The sequence below is a fragment of the Benincasa hispida genome, chromosome 10 (assembly GCF_027475165.1).
Source record: "Benincasa hispida cultivar pf3 chromosome 10, pf3_genome.v1.1, whole genome shotgun sequence".
Classification (NCBI taxonomy): domain Eukaryota; kingdom Viridiplantae; phylum Streptophyta; class Magnoliopsida; order Cucurbitales; family Cucurbitaceae; genus Benincasa; species Benincasa hispida.
In genome coordinates, this window is record NC_143487.1 from 7,950,681 (window position 1) to 7,971,606 (window position 20,926).

A 20,926-nucleotide genomic window follows, 5' to 3' on the forward strand; every position below is an offset into this window, starting at 1 on the left:
TATTTATGTATTTGTGTACCGTAATTTGCATATTGATAATAACGATTATTAGTGATATTAGTGATAGAACTTAGATAGATATTGGTTATATTCATGTATTAGTGATATCGAATTTAGGTAGATATCAGCGGTAGAATTCTATTAGTGATAAAAGTTCATTATTGATAATCACTAATGAAAGTCTATCAGTGATAGCCACTAATATTTTCTATCATTGATAGCTCAAACTTCGATGATTTTTTTCACAGTTAATATCCACTTAGTTAATTTAATTAATAAAGTTGAATCTCGAAATAAAGTGTAAATGAAATGTCTAGAAGTTACTACTAATAGTATGTTATCAGTGATAGAAGCTATTAATGATACTGATAACATGTTATTTAATGGTAAAAAGGAATGACATAATTTATCTCTAATAGTATGTTATCAATGATAGAAGTTTTCATCAATACCTACAATATAAGTGAGATCAGTGGTATCAGTGATAGAACTTAAATGATATCCATATATCGATGATATCAATGTTATAAAAGTCAATTCTATTTGATGAAAGTCTATCTTTGATAGCTACTACTAAAAGTTATCGGTGATAGCCACTAATTGAAGCTATCAATGATAGCCATAACTATCAGTGATATGACTTGGGTATATATCAATAAATAAATGATATTGATGATATGACTTAAGTAAAAATCAGAGATAGTCACTTATAGACCTCTTATTGATAGACTTCTATTACTTTTTGCTTTAAATTTTAATCTTTGAAAGATGATAGTTTCCTTTCAAAAGTTGATAACTACTTATAAAATTCTATCATCGATATCTACTGATAGTCTTAGGTGTTAATCTTTCAAGTTTGATTCCAATTGATCAAAGTGTATCAATGATAGCCATTGAAAACTGATAACAAATTGAAAGGTGATATTTCAAGTGTTACTATTTTAAAGTTGTATTAATATTTCTCAAATTGAAAGCTATTACCGATAGTAGCTATCAACAGCAACTAATAGTAGCTAGATGTTTGCTATCAATGATAGTTTTCAATTTGAGAAAATCGGAAGAAGAAGCGTGAAATAGTGGGTTGTGTGCGGGTTTTTAGTCATTTACCTATGTAGCTATCGCTGATAGCTGCTATAAATGATAACTGATGCTAATTTGGTATCATATCTCTAATATGTTTATCCTTATTCAATATTTTTTTTATTATTTTGAGTCTAATTATTATTTGTGCTAAACAATCCATAAATCTAAACCATTTTTTACATATATTAATGACTTAATTATTTAAAAGTTTGACCCAACAACTTTCAAGTTGGAATTCCTAAATTTCTCAACTTAAGACTTGAGAATTTTTTTTATTTCTCTGTCTAAAATGTCTAATAAATATAATTTCTAATCTATCAATTTGGTCATTGAAGATTTTTGAAAATGAATGGATTTATTCGGTACAAAATTATATCTTAAATCACATCGATTAACCAAGAAGTTTAAATAGATGGATGAATGCAAATAAGATCCAATAAATGAAAATCAATATTGACTGGGGAGGAAATAACATTGTAGGAATTTAAACATATGACTTCGTGAATCACCTCAAGCAAATTTGGTAATATATCATCTAACATAATAAGACCAAAATCTTTTAATCTTACATTTGATGGATCCATAAGTTGTAAAAATATGGAATATGAAAAAGAAAAAAATGTAACAATTATTTTAAAGTGAGCATTTTAAAAGTTGAAGTCCCAACAACAAAAAAAATTGCCGTTAAACTATATGTAGGGTGACACAAACAAAGCATCGTGTATATAAGGTAAGAAACGTGGAGCGCTAATCAAGAAATATTATAAGTGGAAAAGAGATGAATACAGAACCGATTTTAATTTCAAAATTTCATATTTTAATGCTTTATAGTTGGTTTATTATTAATCCCAAGTTGTATGTATTTTAAAAGCTGCTGGGTGTGTATAAAAGAAAGCTCCCCTTTGCACACTTTAGTCTTATCCTCAAAACCAAAACAAAATTGTTCTCTGAAAATGGCTTCCCCTAAATTGGCAGCCATTGTCGTGGTGGCCGCTTTGGTGCTATCACTCTCTCACGCCCAGCTTTCCCCTTTCTTCTACGCCTACACATGCCCTCAGCTGCCTTTCCTTGTTCTTAACGTTGTTGCCCGAGCTCTACAAGCTGACGATCGAGCTGCTGCCAAGCTCATTCGCCTTCATTTCCACGATTGCTTCGTCAATGTAATTTTATTTCATTTTTTAGTTTATATACCCACAACATCATTTTTTTTTCGGTATAAACATGAAGTTCCAACTCAAATTCAATTAATAATACAGGATTACACATATACATAAAAGAATCTACCTTGAGTTCAAATTTTATATTGTTTGGTTGTGTGCAGGGGTGTGATGGATCAGTGCTATTGGTGGACGTACCGGGTGTCATTGATAGTGAATTGAACGGACCTCCAAATGGTGGAATCCAAGGAATGGACATTGTCGACAACATAAAAGCAGCAGTTGAAAGTGCTTGCCCAGGCGTTGTTTCTTGCGCTGACATCTTAGCCATTTCTGCGCAAATCTCTGTTTTCTTGGTATGATTAGTTAAATAAAGTTAATAGTGTGGGTATGCATGAGGTTAATTAATAATGTTATGTTAAGTTTATTATGGTATTTGGCAGTCGGGAGGACCAATTTGGGTAGTACCAATGGGAAGAAAAGACAGTAGGATAGCCAATAGAACCGGAACCTCAAACCTGCCTGGTCCCTCCGAAACTCTAAACGGACTTAAAGCCAAGTTTGGGGCTCAAGGGCTTGATTCTACAGATCTGGTGGCTCTATCAGGAGCCCACACATTCGGGCGATCAAGATGCCTTTTCTTCAGTGATCGACTCAGCAACTTCAACAGAACTGGCAGACCCGACCCGACGCTTGACCCAACGTACAGGGAGCAGCTACGGAGGCTGTGTACGACCCAAGAAACACGAGTGAATTTTGACCCAACCACACCCACCAGATTCGACAAAGCCTATTACTCAAATCTGATCAGCCTAAAGGGGCTTCTCCAAAGCGACCAAGAGCTCTTCTCAACCCCCAGGGCCGATACCACAGCCATCGTCAGAAGTTTCGCCGCAGACGAGCGTGCATTTTTTAAACAATTTGTGAAATCTATGATCAAAATGGGGAATCTCAAGCCTCCTCCCGGCATTGCATCGGAAGTCAGATTGGACTGTAAGAGGGTTAATCCGGTGAGGGCCTACGACGTTATGTAACTTCAAACTTTCCTCGTCCCTTCCACTTTTGTTGTCGTATCTTTATTTTAAACATGGAGTGTGTGTGGAATTTAGAACAGGGGCAAATTGTGGTTTACATTTCTTGAGTTTTGGCGTTGATCTATGTCGCCTTTTTTTACCTCAATAAATATTCAAACTCAAGTATTAAATATATCCTTTGTCCATATGATTAATTAACTCATTTCTCTACTCCACCTCTCATGCATCAATTTAATCACTATCTAATAATGGTAAGCATAATTAATTACAAGCCCAAAAAAAAATTATAATTAATTATCACAAATTTATATATTCAATTTCTACTTGTGAAACTAAACATATATGGATAGAAATACGACCAAATCTCACATTCGTTAAATAAGAAGATGATCATAGGTTTATAAGAATGAAATAACTATCTCTATTAGTATTCGGCCTTTTGGGGTGAAACCAAAACAAAGTCCGATATTTCATATATAAAGTAGACAATATCATATCATTATGAAGATATGTAGAGGTCCGTTGTTCTTATCATATGTAATTCACCTAGAATGTAATTATATATAAATTAATAAATAATTCAATTTTACTGAACAATAATTCACTTAAGTTTTCAATGTGTTCATAACCAATCTCAAACCAACCTTAGGTTAAAAATGTTCTTCTTTTCTTTTTCTTTTTTTAAATATATATTTGAAGGTTTAATTTTTACAAATGTCATCATCTAATAACATGTCAAATGGTACTATCATACACTGTATTAAAAAAAAAAATCAATCATTTTCTATAAATAAAAAAAGAAAAAAAAAAGGAAACAATTTTTTCTAGGAGAAATAAAGGCAGTCATTTAATATTGAAGTAAATGGGTTGGCGTTCAAAGTTCAAACTTTTACAATTGGCCGCCTCATCCCCAACCTTACCCACCACACCCCATACATTTATTTATTATGAAAGTGACCAGTAAGCTTATTATTATTATTATTATTATAAAAAAGAGGAAGAAGAAGAAAAGATTTTTTTTTTATTTTTTTTTTTGAGAAAATTGGACAAATATCCCTGAACTACAGAGTTTTTATTATAACTTATAACTACACTTAACTTTTAATTTGATCCATAACCTTTGGATGTAAGAGATTTTTTTAAAATTACACCCAACATATTTTTAATTTGTTCCGTTATCTTTATAATTTATTAATTGTTGTAATTTGCCCCTTATATTAATATTAACATATTCGCAAAATTTAAAGTGTGTATAATAAAAATATGGTATTGTTGTGGTAAATTTGAATATTGACATAATTTCATTTATGAAAAGTTTTAACATATACTCTCAATTTTACAACTATGTCAACATCAGTTTAATAATAATTAAAAAAAAAAAAACATGTGTTAAATTGAAGAGAAAATCAAAATCAAGTTTTGGTGCATATTAATTGATTAAAATATCGACATACCTAAAGGATTGATCAAATTAATTTAGGTAACAAATTCAAAGTTTAAGGGGTTAGTAAATGAACCAAGTAAAAGTTCAATGCATCACTGCAATAAATTCCATAGTTTGATGGTGATTGATGAAATTTAAAATTTAAAATTTATGTATGTAATAATTTAAGAGTGGTTTGTACGCATTTTTCAAAGTAGAAATATAATCTAATGCATTCAATTTTTCTTTCATATTAAAAAGTAAAAATAATTAGGTTTAAAGAAAAATTTTCAAATACAGATTTTTATTGAAATGGTGTCCAAATTGTACTTGTAAGGTTTTTTTTTCAAAAAAAAGAAAAAAGCTTAGCTAAAAATGTGAATGAGTTTTGGTTTTCTTGATTATTTGATGATGTTGATAGACTTTTCAATGATTTTACCAACAATGTCTCCCCTCTATGGGCCAATGTACAATCACTCAATCAAATATGAGGAAATAATTCTAAAATCGAATGAGGAGCTATTTGCAAAGTGAAAGCTACGCTATGATGAAATTTTGTTTCTCCACATTCACACCAAAATTATTTTTTTCAACAAAAGAAATATATATATATTTAACTTAGCTATGAATCTAGAAGTTTGAATTTGAAGGTGTAATTGAAGGAAAATATCCCTATTTTGATGACACGGAAATTTTTTTATGCTTCTTTCATTCATTATATATAATAAAAGAGACAATTTTATGAGTTGCTTGAGACCTATAAATTAAAATTATATAGTCTTAATGATATATGTATAAATTTATACAAAAAGAAACTTCTATATATATATATAAGGAAATGAAGTTGAGATGATACTTTGTTGGTGAAAATTGAGTTTTTAAAAAGAAAATTGGCTTTTGTGAATCCCACATCAGTTAAGTTGGGAAGTGAATTCTCCTTCATATACTTTCATCTTGGATCTTAAGTTTGAACCCCAAAAAGTACCCATATTTTAAAAGGAGTGAGGAGATAGACCAATGTTAGATGTGAGGAGGTGAGTTTTTAGTCGGTGATGGTGCATTTTTCGATCAAGACCTTTTTGAAACTGTTTGAAACTTCTTAAAGAGAGTGAGATTCGTGACTCAACCCATAACGAGTTTTAGTTTCTGACGACTGACAATTCCTGGCTGTTCGTTGCTATCGAGTTTCACCATCGGAGGGTGGTCAGTTCCAACATCTTTAAGAACATCTTAAGGCATAAAATCCAGGAGTTTTCCTTGGAGAATCTTATCACCCGACTAAGGATTGAGGAGGAAGCTGGAAGCAAGACCAAAGGGAGAAGGTAAATATCGTACCTGGGAAATCCGCCTTTGCCATGATAAAGTAGGAAATGTCAAAACCATGTTTCCAGCAACTAGAACCAACAGAAGAAGCGGAAACCCCCCTCAGGAGAAACAATACAATTTCTTTGCTTTAACTGTAATAAACCTGGACATACGGTTAGGAATTGTAGGAATAGGCATCGTCCTGCTAGTCAGGCGAACCTGATTGAGGAATCATTAGTTGTTATGATTACATAAGTAAATGTGATTGGTGGTTCTGAGGGGTGATGGATAGACACGGGCGCCATGCGCCATGTCTGTCACAACCTTAGTTTATTTAAAACTTACATTGAAACTAAGAATAAGAATATTCTATGCGAATATCGTTGAAGGAACTCCTATTCAAGAATACTTACGAGTGGAAGCGGATCTTTCCAATTCATTGTGACAAATTTACCACATATAGATTCAAACATACTTTCATAATGCTAAAGGGATCAAGAAATCATACCAGATGAAGATTTCTTCTTCACAGCGAGTTTGAAGCCCAACCGTCTACCTCGAACAGAAGGAAACGAAAAAGACAACACCACTCATAGCCATTAGTATTCTTGGATTGAGAATCCAAAGTGTGGGCTTTGTTCGGATTTGGTAGAGGGAAGGAGGAAAAGCGACCGTACACAACGATCACGCAAGTAGGAGATACGGCCGTCTATCGCATAAACAATATGCTTGATCATTTAGGTAAAGTATACGATCGTGTAGGAAAAGGTAAACGATCGTCTAAACAATTGTGTAAGAAAAGGGTGAATGATCATCCAAAACGATCGCATAGGAAAAACTAAGCGATTGTCTATTCGATCGTTTAGTAAATACCGAGAGCTAAACGATCACTTAGGAAAAAGGTAAACGATCGTTTAAGCAATAGCGCGCGACGGTGTAATCGGTACGCAATCGCTTAGCAATATCGTATATGTAAGTGATCGTGCAGTCTCTATCGTATAGACACTGATTTTCTAAACGATGACACTATCTTTTTCACAATACTCGCGCACACCGAGATCAACACACCGTCTGCTATTTATAATGCATTCATACGTTATTTAGAACGAAGAAACACCTTCCCATTTCTTTTATAACCGTCCAATGAATGTGATCTTATCACATTCATAACTTATAAATTAATATCATATGTTAATTATAATATTTTTCCTTTACTAGATATAAATCATATTTATATCCAATTTTCTCCAAATTAATGTATCTCATACATAAAGTTAACTGTATCATATTTAATTAACTCGTTCGATTATATCATATATAATCGAACTCCCTTTTTTCAATTTGAACATTTCAAATTGACCCAAAAATTGACTCTCAACTTGTATCCAAGCTACTAGGGGTACCTTATGGACCTATGGCTCGAACCTCCAACGGTACGTGAATAGTTGACTAAACTCTTTAGTCACGAACTGCCAGGCATTCCACTAAAGACCAACAGTTGAACTCTTCTTTCCATAGATATATTTCTATGTCCATTGGACGTAACCAATCATCAATATGATGACCCTTCACAAATGCTCGTAATTACAGCAGGCCAATTTACTGTTTCATTCCTGTAATTACATCTTCCTTCTTAAGTACCACCGATCCCTCTAATGAACAATACAACATAGTCCTACAATGTGTGAACACCTCTCAGGCCATGAGAAGGTGCGTGGCGCCACATCGTTCAAGCCCTGGAATCAGCCCTTAAGGGAGCTATCTATCTACTTACCCTTGCCTCGAGGAAGGAGTGAATTCCATCTTGTGAAGTTGAGTTCCCAACTCCCAAATCAGACGAATCCCCAAAATGGTAGGTTTGAATCGGCGTTCTGGCCACTCGCACCCATATAAATCAAAGGACCACCCTCAATGGCAAGAGTTCCCAACTCACTCAGGATTGAGCTCATGTTATCTATGGTCATCGAAATCTCAGTTATGAACGGTGTTATATACAAACTCTTTGTATAGGACGTCGCTGCTCACATGTTCCCTACATGAATGATCAGGATCAGACCATCTGTGACAAGTCACAAGACTTGTGACAATTCCACAAAGCGGGCCGCATTCGTAGTGTTACCAAGATAAGGTTTCCCTCCTATATCCATATACTATAGACCATTTTGGTTATCACTCAAGACATGATCCACTTGTATGTCACCACATACATGCTTAAGTTACATACAGATAACCAGGGATATTAAGTTTTTGGTTTGTGGTAAAATCTAAATGTGGAAAGTCAAGTAATGAGGTAAATATCATTTATATTATACATCACAAGTGTTCGTACAAAGTTATTTACAAACTACTGGACACGAGACTTTAGGGCACAAACCCCAACAATCATCATTATAGGAAAGTTGCTGAAACCGACGAGGTACAGCTGAAGTTTACCTCCGAAAAGACCCTCACATTGAAGGATGACATGCACACTCCGGAGATAAGAAAAAACTTGGTCTCAAGCTATCTTCTTAATAGGGTCAAATTTTCTCAAACCATAGAGGCAAATTTATATACCCTTACCAAAAATAATGTATTTGTAGGAAAGGGGTATGCAACTAAGGAAATGTTTAGATTAAATTTAGACATTAATAAAATGAAATCTTCTGTGTATATGTTGTGTTCTATGAATGTTTAATATGCTAGACTTTGCCATGTTAATAAAAAATAATTAGTAACATGATTAGGCTACAAATGATACCTAGTTATCCATGAATGAATTTGATAAATACGAGTATTTTAGTCAAGCTAAAATTACTAAAACTCCATATACATATGTACTTAGCCTCTAGATTTAATTCATTTTGATTTATGTGAATTTAATAGCATCTTGACCAGGACAGTAAAAGATATTTTATTACCTTTATTGATGATTGCTCTGATTTTATTTTTGTATATTTGCTGGAAAAAAAAAAGTGATACTTTTGATGCCTTCAAATTGTTTGCAACTAAACTAGAAAATCAATTTAATAGAAAGGTTAAAAGAATTCGTAGTGATAAGGGAATTGAGTACGACTCAGACAACTTTAATGAGTTTCTTAACTCTCATGAAATAATACACGAAAAAACTGCATCTTACTTTCCTGAAATGAACGGAAAATCCGGAAGGAAAAATAGAACTTTAGTTGAGCTAGTAGTTTCTATTTTACTTAGTTCAAGATTCGCATCTTATTGGTGGGGTGAAATCATCCTTACTGTGTGTTATATTCTCAATATAATACTAAAGTCTAAAAACACAACTTCACCTTACGAAATCCTTAAGAATAAGAAACCAAATCTGTCAAATAGAACATAGGGTTGTCTAGCCTTGTAATGATTCCAAACCTTAAAAGAAGAAAGCTAGCCAGTAGAGCCTTGAATGCGTCTTTATAGGTTATGCCATAAATAGTAAAGCTTATAGGTTCTATGATCTACTAAATCAAGTAATCATCGAGTCAAATGATGTCGACTTCTTTGAGGATAGATTTCCTTTTAAATCGAGAAATAGTGGGGGTTGAGGATCCAGTAGTTTAACCCTAGTTAGAAATCCTACCTCTACAAAGGAAGCCGACACAAAACCTTGAAGAAGCAAAAGAACTAGAACCGCCAAGGATTTTGGGGATGACTTTCAGACCTATAATGTAGAAGAAGATCCTAAACACCTAAAAGCTACCTTGTCCTCTGTAGATGCCAACTTATGGCAAGAAGCCATAAACGATGAGATGGACTCTCTTGAGTCAAATAGGATTTGGCACTTAGTAGACCTACCTCCAGGTTGCAAGGCAATAGAGTGCAAATGGATCTTAAGGAAGAAATTTAGACTTGATAGAACAATTGAAATTTAAATCCAGGTTAGTGGCAAAAGCCTTTAGACAAAGAGAAAATATAAACTTCTTTGACACATTCTCCCCTGTCACTAGAATTACCTCAATCTGTATTTTGTTCTCTATCGCTGCCCATTATAACCTCGTAGTACATCAAATATATGTAAAGACCGTCTTCCTAAACAATGAACTTGAAGAAGAAATTCACATGGAACAACTTGAGAGTTTTGTAGTTCACGGTCAAGAAAATAAAGTTCGTAAACTAGATAAATCTTTTTATCGTCTGAAACAAGCTCCTAAGCAATGACATGAAAAATTTGATAATCTAATTTTATCTAAAAGCTCTTAAGGTTAATGAAAGTGACAAATGCATCTACTATAAGGTTGAAAATAACTTTTGCACCATCGTGTGTTTGTATGTAGATGTTTATTAATTTTTTGATTGAAGTTGCATGTCATAAATGACGTGAAATCTACATTTAGTGCAAACTTAGGAAAAGCAAGTGTAATCTTAGGCATAAAAGTGACTAGGTCTGAAAAGGAAATTTCTTTGGATCAATCCTACTATGTAGTAAATATTCTAAAAAAATACAATTACTTTAAATGTAAACCAACATGTCCTCCTTATAACCCTAGTATTAAGTTGTTTAAGAATACTGGTGATAGTGCCAATCAATCTGAGTATGCAAGTATCATAGACAGTTTTAGATACACTATTGACTGCACTAGGCCTAATATAGTTTGTATTGTAGGATTACTTTGTAGGTTTAAAAGTAGACCTAGTAAAGAGCATTGGAATGCTATAGAAAGGGTTATGAGGTACTTGAAGAAAACCCAGAACCTAGGATTACATTATCAAAAGTTTCTCGTTGTACTGGAAGAATTCAACGATGCTGACTGGAACTCCCTCTCATATGATTCAAAAGCTACAAGTGACTATATTTTCAATATAGCAGGTAAGATTGTCTCTTGAAATCCAAGAAACAGACTATTTTAGCCCAATCTACGATGGAGTAAAAAATGATAGCACTAGTAACAGCTAGTGAAGAAGTAAGTTGGCTTAGAAGTCTGCTATCAGAGATTCCTCTATAGGAAAAGTTGATATCAACCATATTGATCCATTGCGACAGTACTACAACAATTGAAAAAGTTCAAAACTGTTATTTCAACGGAAAGAGACGAAAAATACATCGTAAGCACAGTACCATTAGAGTGTTTCTCACTACTGCTGCAATTAGTGTAGATCATATACGGACTAATGAAAATTTGGTAGATTCTTTGATGAAAGGACTGGTCAGAGGAAAGGTTCTCAAAATCTTAGAAATGATTGGACTCATGCCTATAGGAAAATGAATCACTGTGAGGAAAACTCAACCTGTAGACTGGATATCCCAAGAAACAGGTTTAACGAGTAGTAACTGATCATATGTGATATATAGTGAATCATGTTAAAATGAACACACGGTTCCCTTTCTATAACTTGGAGTCTGAGCATGATATCCTAAACCGTAAGAAAGGTTGAACTCAATTCTTAATGAGATCTATACTTGATGTCAAGTGGGGTACCTAGCTATAGGAGTACTCTTGATAGACTCACTTATATGAATGTGGAAATGCGGGTCACTTCTTATGGAGTTTTTAGGCAAATTCTCTAAATCGTTCACTAAACCGGGATACACATGCTAGGCCTTAAAGTACGGCTTTCGAACTACACCTTAATGATATTGTGTGTAAGATGTTGTTAGAGATAGAGTTCAAACCAAAGGTAACTATTATATTCTGAATCATCTACACTACGTAATGGTTCAAGTCGTAAGACACGTTTGCTTATGCACAGTGTTGTATAGGCTGAAACTGCTCGATGAAAAATTGTTGCTTATGTATTAATTTTCAAGTGGGGGATTGTTGATGAAAATTGAGTTTTTAAAAAGAAAAATGGCTTTTCAAAATCCCACATCGGTTAAGTTGGGAAGTGAATTGGCCTCAAGGAGTACCCATATTTTACAAGGAGTAAAGAGATAGATCTATGTGAGTACAATAGAATTCTCATGCACGCCATTGTTTGACGGACGGACATGGCAAGTGTGATTATTTTTTTGAAAAAAAATTGCTATCGAGTTTCATGATCGGTGAGTGGTTGATTCCAACATACTCAATTTTGCCTTAAAGAAAAAATTTGTTGCAAAAATATCTCCATGAGTGACCAACGTAGCCATTGTTAATTTTCTTCGTTCTTCTTTTATTTTTATTTTTTGTTTTATTTGTTGTACTAAAATAACAAATACAAAAGGCAAAAAGATAAGCTTTTTTTTCTAAAGGAATTATTTCATTAAGGAATTTTTACCTAAAACATCTTCTTTAGGCCATATTTTTTAAAAAATATATCTTTTGAATTTTTTCAAGAAACGCTTTTAGTATTATTTTTTTGACAAATTTACCCTTTTTATTATTTTTATTTCTGATTTTTATATATATTTCCCTATTTATGAAGCTTGCATTTATTATAGAGGAAGAAAATGCATTTAATATGATTTTTTAATATTTTCAAATGGAGAGAGAAAATTTGAGATTTTTTCCCTTTATTTAATTTAATTGGAGAGAGAAAATGCATTTAATGAAATTTTATTTTCTATTTTCATTGGTTTCACTTATTGTTTTTTTTTTTCCGGATTCATGGTTATTTAAAATATACTTCAGAACATTTTGTTAGTATTATTACGTTTTTAGTTTGAGATTTAGGTTTTGTTTCAATTTGGTCCTTAATACTCTGTTTGACGTTAGGATTTGGACAAAAATGATTTCAAATGCAGAAAATGATTTCAAATTTATTATGTATGTTTGGAACATAGTTGATCCAAACTCATTTAGATTAAAATTTCTTATTTGGATACTCACAAGAAATGAAAAGAAAGTACGTCATTTTACTTTTTGCCCTTATATGTCGTAGGAAATTATATTAATAATTATAAATTAATTTTATATCAAATAAAAAATATTAATCGCATACCATTTGAAGTTAATCAAAACAAATTAACTCATTGAATAAAAAAATTACAAATGTCATAATCATGGTCAAATGAAGAATCAACAAAAGAAAGTAATGTAAAGGGAACAACAATTAACAAAGTAAAAAAACAAATTAGAAACTAACCAAGGTTGGAAGAGTTTTAGTTATCATAGTATAAAAAAGATCTAAAAAAAAAAAATCTTGGAGGATTTTAGTTATGGTAGTATAAAAAAGATCATATGCATTCAATTGACGTAATACTTTAAAATTTAAGGACTAAAAAGATATTATAAACCTCCAATGTAATGGAGCGCAGGCTAAATACAAATTATGGTAGGTTGATTTTTTGGAGGGAAATTGTCCGTTCTCAAATTTCCATCTTTCAAAGCTAACCATTTTTTAAAACTGTTACAATAGTTTTGTTCAGTCGATCTCGTCCACCAAGATTTACATTAAATTTTATTTTTTTCTAAGTTATCGATGGTTTGTTTTGGATTTTCTCAGTGAAATTTGAGATATAACATCGTGATTTTATCAATTGTTCTAAATATTATATAATCTTTCTAAATTTTATATCAAGTCTTACTTTCTTTTTTTTTTTTCAAAATGTTCATCAAATTTTGCTAAGATTTGAGACATAAAGAATCTCGATATATCTCAGCCAAAATTAATATCGTGATTTTATATAATTGGGCTTTCTCATTTAAATCTCGGGTAGATTAACACCTAAATTCTTTATGTTTTTCAAATGTTAATTTCTTTTATTTGCAAAATTTGGTTTTTTACAATATTTAAAAATCACATTATCCCAGTTGAAAAATAGAAAATTCTTATAAATAGAAAAATCTAAAAAAATGTTTACACTTTATAGCAAAAATTTCAAAAAAAAAATGTTTCGTAGTTTTGAAATGTTTTTGCTATAAAATATAAATATTTTTAAATATTTTTTACAATTAAAAAGGCCACTATGAAACATCATAATTGTTAAATTCATTTGAAGTTTTGGAAATTCATATGATTGTGGAAACAAAAATTAGGGTACAAATTTAAAAAATTATGTAAAAATTTGATAAAAATAATTGAACTTAAAGAAAAATTAAAGAAATATAAGATTTAGAAAGATTATATAATATTTGGAAAAATTAATAGAATCTCAATATTGATAATATTTTCGATTTCATCGAAAAGATTCAAAACAATTTAAAAAATATTAATTTTTTAACTAAATATCGGTAGTGGATATCATTCAAATGGATTAAGAAAAATAAGTTTAAAGAGTTAAAAAAAAAGCACGCTAATTTTGAGAAGTAAAAATATTTATGATAATTAAAAAGAAAAAAGAAAAAGAAAAAGTGGGAGACGTGGCTTAATTGATTATAATTTTACTTTATAGACCCTCGATTAGCAGACTCACGTGGGACCAGTCCCATCCCCCAATTATTTATTCTAACGCAATGAATTATAGGCAGGCTTCCTGTCACGTGCCTAGTGACTTTTTACCATTTTTTTTTTTTTTTTAATTTTCTATCCATTGTGCGTGGGACACGGGAATAAGGTTCTCCTTCTCCCCTCTCCCTTCTTATTTAATATCTTCCATTTTAATTTGCCTAATATTTTTCTTAACAAAAGTATTCAGGTGTATTGTTAAAATCTGCCATATGGTAAAAGAAATATATACAAAATTGAATTATTCTTTTTATTATATAAGAAAAATGGAATTTAATGTATGAAATCAAAAGCATCTTCCACTTCATTTTAAAACTTCTACCCAGGATTCTTTCTCATTCATTCACGAATTCCAAGTCCTTTTCTTTTTCGTCCATTAAATTATAATTTTAAATATCCCTTTTAATTACTTTGTCTCACTCATCTCGTAGTTCCGATTCTATTTTATTTTCTCACCATCACGTCAAATTCTACTAAACAAGATTCTATTATTACGACTTTCCTAAATTTTGCAAATTTTTCAATACCCAACTCTATTTATTGTATATATTGACTTCAAAATAAGTGGATCTATCCACAATAATGTGAATATTTATAATGACAAATTTATAGTGTGAAAATTTTCATAATAAAACATGCCAAATGAAAAATCTAAAAAGCAAGGTACTTCTAATTGTCTCGGTATCAAATACGTATCAAAACATATATATCTAGATATCTTATACGTGATTTGAAGTATCTTACTTGTAACTTCTTCTAGATATGTGAAAGGATAGGTTGGGTCATTTTTTTTCTTTTTCAAATATAAGCCCAACCCACCACCCATTTTATTTAGGTGTGTGTTTCCAAATGATTTTAAAGTCATCAAAATCACTCTTTTTTTCATTTTAAAATCAATCAAAAGCACATTTTTAATTACGCAAATTTAATTTAGTTTTAAATTTTACACATTTAAATGCATTTTTCATATCATCAAAATTAGTTTTGAATGATTAAACATGTCTAACGATGATTTTGAAAATGATAAAAATGGTTTTAATTATTTTAAAATCACTCCCAAATATAAAAGTCCACTTAAATCGAGTAATCCAAAACAAAATAAATTTAAAAGGATAAAAACATAAAAAAAAGTTAAAAGAAAAAAAAATCCAAAACATAATTAGATCTCCATTTTTCTCACTGTTTAAATCATGATTCACATCCCCTTCATCCTCAACTTCATTCTCTACTTCTTTCCTACCGCTCTAGTCTCTCATCCACCATCCAACAATATTTGATTTTTTTTCTTCAAGTTTTCACTCTCTTCTTGAATTTATTTTAATCTAACTTACACATATACATAATAACTTATCTTTAACGTATCTATATCTTATTTTTTTTAATAATTGACATATCGTCCTATCGTATCGATATCCTGTATTCGTATCTGTGTATATATGCTTCTTGGTAAAAAAAAAATCTAATTTTTAAGAACCGGGGAGTAAGAGTCAGAAAACCAGCCCCACTCTTATTAATATACTTCACTTGTAATATTATATTATCAGGAAAAGAAAAATATAATGGTTGTTTCCATACCACTTTAAGACTAAATTTATGTCATTTTGATAACAAAATTAAAGAACATAATGCTTCCATTCTGATCATTAATTAGTCTTTGGGAAATGAATAAAAATAATAAGAATCACGGACAGTAGCCACAAAATATCCTCTTTTAAGTCTATCCTCGTTTTTGGGTCAGTCCTCTCCATTCTTCATTCAATCTCTCTATAAAGAGATGCTTCATTTGTGGTGGTTTCATCACCAATTATCGCATCTCCTCCTTAAAAAAGATGGGTTCTTTCAGTTTCTTGCTTCTGCTTCTGAGTGTTTTGTTTGGAGGGTCTTATGCCCAACTCAGCGAGAACTTCTACGACCAAACTTGCCCTCGTCTCCCTAACATTGTCCGCCGTGAAGTCAAGAGAGCTATCGAAACCGACATCCGTGCTGGTGCCAAACTCATTCGCTTCCATTTCCACGACTGCTTCGTCCAAGTAATTGTTCCTCTGTACTCAACTCGATCTATTCTTATAATTGTAATGAATGACGTTTTTACAATGGGCCTGATTTTTGCAGGGCTGCGATGGCTCTGTTTTGCTGGAAGATCCCCCCGGCATGGAGAGTGAACTCATCGGACTTGGAAATTTAGGAATCCAAGGACTCGAGATTGTCGACGCCATCAAAGCCGCCGTCGAGAGAGAATGTCCCGGCGTCGTCTCGTGCGCCGACATCCTAGCTCAAGCCTCTAAAGACTCTGTCGACGTGGTAATCATCAATTCCTCCATTCCAAACTCAAGACTAAAATTTGGGGATTTTTTTATTAAATCACCAAAAGATTAAATTAATTAGCAAAGGTTAATTTAATACCATATTATATAATGGTCTTGTTTTTGGTCTTTTAGCAAGGAGGGCCTAGTTGGAGAGTTTTATACGGAAGAAGAGATAGCAGAACAGCCAATAAAACAGGGGCTGATGAACTCCCAAGTCCCTTCGAAAATCTTGATCCACTCAAAAAAAAGTTCGAAGCCGTTGGGTTAGATTCCACTGATCTTGTTGCTCTATCAGGGGCACATACGTTCGGTCGTTCGAGATGTTTATTCTTCAGTGGCCGTTTTTCCAACTTCAGTGGGAGTGGGCAGCCAGATCCGACACTGGATCCAACTTACAGGCAAGAACTGGAAAGAGCTTGTACAAGTGCAGAAACACGAGTAAACTTCGATCCAACAACACCGGACACATTTGACAAAAATTACTACACCAATCTTCAAGCCAATCGAGGGCTGCTACAGAGCGATCAAGTTCTGTTCTCCACTCCAGGGGCCGATACAATTGACATTGTTAATCGTCTTGGGTCGCGAGAAGGAACCTTCTTTAGACAATTTCGGCTTTCCATGATTAAGATGGGAAATATTAGACCTTTAACTGGAACCCAAGGGGAAATCAGAAGAAACTGCAAGAGGGTCAATGACCTGGGAGGTGAAACAGGGCATGATGTTATGTAATTTTATGTTTTCTCATCTTTCTCTCTCGCCTCTTGCCGTAATAAATGACTTCCACTCCAAACCAATGTCCGTCTTTAACCATTTCGTTTTTAGTTTGTTTATTTTGAAAATTAAGCGTTGTTTTTATAATAATTTGTACCTTTCTTAATCACAATGATTGAATTATTAACTAAATTCTATAAACAAAAATAAAATAGCATGTACTTCTCTAAATTTTAAGATCATGAACGAACGTAAATAACACGAATGAAAAAAAAAAACGTAAATAACTCGTACTTGGTCATTTGAAAAATCACATACTAGATTTAAAGCATTTCAACATCAATGACTAACTTTTTCTTTCTCATAGTGGAGTATCAATGTTTTCTTAATTAATGCACTAACTTTAGACCCATAAACTTGTGGAATGGATAAAAGATTGAAGAATATTTCGCTGTTTAGCAGTTCCATCTTAATTGCCATGTGATAATTGAAGGGGATGCACGAAGATAAATAAAATTCACTATACCCAAGTATGAGTATGTTCTCTCTTCTTCTACATATACAAAAATAAATAATTTTTTAATAATTTTATTTTTACAAAATTACTATGTGAGAGCTTTCAACAGATGTAACAAATGATTGCACAATAGATGGGTACAATCCGATTATTCCAAGTTTTTTCCTCCAAGTATTGTTGTTATTAGATTTTCCAAATTTAGAAGGACCCGCATGAGAGTAGACAGTTATGGGTGAGATGAAGAAACTAGGATTGGTGGGATTAGGTAGGTAACATTGATGTATTGAAAGCTACATTAATTGTGTTACAGCTACATTTCATTTGCATTTTTTGAACATGGGTTTGGGAAAAGAAAAGATGTGTGTTTTAGGTAGAAAAACAAGAACTTGTTGGAGTTGGATTTACAAAAAAAAGGCATCAATGTTAGGACCTAATTCACTATAGTACATGCATCATTTTCAGCCATAACCTACCTATGGAGAGTGAATAGTACCAAATTTGAAGGAACAACCTACATTTTAAGATGGAATTTGAGGGTATCTAGGTGATTGCCAAAAATGTTAATAATTTTTATGTCCATTGGAGTTGGACATCCCATCAATCAGTAACAAAACTAACTCTTTAGCAACCATTGAACCAAGGATAAAAAAGAAGTGCAATATTCATCCCAAGTCTTGGACCCAATCTCATAAAATTAAAAGATTATGGTAAAGATATATATGTTTATCTAATTTACTTTTACTTTTTAAATTTCGAAATTTTTAACTTGAATTTTAAAATCTCAGGGTTTAAGAAAAATATTTTCTTAACAATATAATAATATAAAAGAGTAAAACTATCCTCGCAATATAATAAAATATACTTCAAATGAACAAATAGTTAAGTGATAAATGTTCTAATTATGGTAGGAAAGTGTTATTTTAATTTTACTTAATAGGATAAAAAATCAAGTAACTCTAGTGCTATTATAAAAATGAAATTTTTGAGAGGTGTGAGTCTTATTAACAATGATTCGTTGAACTTTATTAAAGTGAAAAATGCAATTGGTGAAATCGTTGTTTCGACTAGTATATATGCATTTTCTCCTTTTCATTATGTCCTCATACTAAAAAATGAGTCGCCCTATAATTTTTAGCAAATTTGAGGTTGATGCTCTAAATCTCGTAGGATCCTACAGTTTGTAAACCATGAATGAACAAACTCTTATGCGATTAATGATATATGATATTTTTTTATTCACTTTTTCTATAAAATATATGATATTTTAGTTGCATTAACCACAAACCAATAAACTAACATCCAAAGTTATCGTTGTAACTTAAACATATATGTGCAGACATACAAGTAGATTATGTTTAAGCGATAACATAAATGGTCTGTAGTAGATAGATAATGTTGGATATCTTATCCTAATGACACTACGAGTATAACTTGCTTTGTAGGTGTTACAATTGTTGTAAAGTGCTACAAATGATCTGATCCTGATCATTCATGTATTAGACATGCGAGTGGGAAAATTCTATACAAAGGAGTCTGTATAAGACTGGACCACAAAATGTTTAGACTCATTATATAACATCGTTCATAATAGAGACTTTCATTTCACCAGGATGACCATAGGTAACATGACTTTAATTCTGAGTGAGTTGTAAAATCTGCCTCTGAGGGTGGTCCTTTAATTTGTATGGGTGAAAGTGGCCACATCGCCTACCCAACATGCCTACCATTATAAGGATTTGTCTGATTGAGGAACTGGGAACACAGCTACACAAGATGGAATTCACTCCTTCCCTGAAGTAGGGATAAGTAGATAAATTGCTCCCTTAAAGATTGATTCCGGGTCTTGAACTATGTGGTGTCACACCCTCTCCTGACACAAGAGGGATTTAATCATAGTAGGACTATAATTTATTGTTCATTAGAGGGATCAATGGAACTTAAGGAGTTATAGGTAACTACATGGGCAAAACGGTAATTTAGCCCAACTGTACTTACGAGCGATTTGTGAAGTGTTATCGTACTATTGATTGGTTATATCCAATGGACAAAGAAATATATCTGTAATGCGAAGAATGCAGATGTTGATCTTTGTAGAGTGCCCGACAGTTAACGGATGGTGGATAATGTAATTAAAGAGTTTAATTAATTATTCACATACCGTTGGAGCTTTAAGCTACAAGTCCATAAGGTCCCCTTGATAGCTCAAAAAGATTTAGTTGAGAATCAGTTTTTTGGTTAATTTAAATTGTTCAAATTAATAAGAGGGAATTTAATTATATGTGATATAATTAAATTGATTCAATTATATATGATATAATTATCATAATGTATTTGATACATTATTATTTAATCGGAGGAAATAAATATTTGGATGAGATTCAAATATATTTTCTATGAATGTGATTCATAGTTGTTAAATTTAATATAATGATTTATATTAAATGTCATAAAATAGAGAAAGTGAACTATGGTTTATATTGTATATGATACAATATTAAAACTATAGTTTATATGTTATATTTGATATAACATATAGTTTAATATAAATAAGATATGATAAGTTAGTTATCATATTTATTTTTATTATTTTTATTATTTTGGATAATAATTCCTAATTTCACTCCAACCATCTTAGTGGGTGGTTAATTAGTTTTATGGCAAAAGGAATAAAAGAAATTATTTTTCTCTTTTTCCTTACCATTGTTACACGATTGATTGCTATACAATAGAGAGTTTCACAGAATCGTTTTGTGTCTTCTTCAATCTTCTTCTTCCTATAAACACAAACAAACCCTCCAAACAAAAATAGTCCGAGCCCATCACTTCTGGACTCTCACCCTGAGTATACCGAATGCTCCTTGTGATAGTATCTGTTTTGATTCGTGAAGTTCTTGAAGAAAGTCTTCAAGGTTTGCTGAGTTCGAGGTTCGTGACAGTTCGAGGGATTTACACGAAGAAACGTTCTTCAAAGGTATTATCTCTTGAACTCTTTTTCCTTTATAAAAAGCATGTTGTAATTCATATATAGAATGAATATCTCGTATGTTTACTGTAAATTTGTTTTTCAATGCAAATAGGATTTGGACGATCCG

General features: G+C 32.0%; 2 protein-coding genes across 2 annotated transcripts; both read left to right on the top strand.

The window, feature by feature from the left end:
* The first annotated feature begins 1,806 nt into the window (after nt 1-1,806).
* On the top strand, nt 1,807-3,446 carry LOC120088645 (peroxidase 2-like). Its single transcript, XM_039046061.2, has 3 exons — nt 1,807-2,243; nt 2,405-2,596; nt 2,684-3,446. Exons 1-3 carry the CDS (start codon nt 1,941-1,943, stop codon nt 3,272-3,274), a joined length of 1,086 nt encoding a protein of 361 aa, XP_038901989.1. The 5' UTR covers nt 1,807-1,940; the 3' UTR covers nt 3,275-3,446.
* A 12,647-nt stretch (nt 3,447-16,093) lies between these two features.
* LOC120089510 (peroxidase 2-like) lies at nt 16,094-17,529 on the top strand. Its single transcript, XM_039047006.2, has 3 exons — nt 16,094-16,327; nt 16,410-16,598; nt 16,736-17,529. Exons 1-3 carry the CDS (start codon nt 16,127-16,129, stop codon nt 17,333-17,335), a joined length of 990 nt encoding a protein of 329 aa, XP_038902934.1. The 5' UTR covers nt 16,094-16,126; the 3' UTR covers nt 17,336-17,529.
* Nucleotides 17,530-20,926: the final 3,397 nt, after the last annotated feature.

Bases quoted from the DNA above. Each gene is read 5' to 3' on its own strand.
- LOC120088645 (XM_039046061.2), top strand. From the start codon at position 1,941: ATGTATTTTAAAAGCTGCTGGGTGTGTATAAAAGAAAGCTCCCCTTTG. The intron at 2,244-2,404 runs GTAATTTTATTT...GGTTGTGTGCAG, and splicing joins TCCACGATTGCTTCGTCAAT to GGGTGTGATGGATCAGTGCT. The intron at 2,597-2,683 runs GTATGATTAGTT...GGTATTTGGCAG, and splicing joins CGCAAATCTCTGTTTTCTTG to TCGGGAGGACCAATTTGGGT.
- LOC120089510 (XM_039047006.2), top strand. From the start codon at position 16,127: ATGGGTTCTTTCAGTTTCTTGCTTCTGCTTCTGAGTGTTTTGTTTGGA. The intron at 16,328-16,409 runs GTAATTGTTCCT...TGATTTTTGCAG, and splicing joins TCCACGACTGCTTCGTCCAA to GGCTGCGATGGCTCTGTTTT. The intron at 16,599-16,735 runs GTAATCATCAAT...TTGGTCTTTTAG, and splicing joins CTAAAGACTCTGTCGACGTG to CAAGGAGGGCCTAGTTGGAG.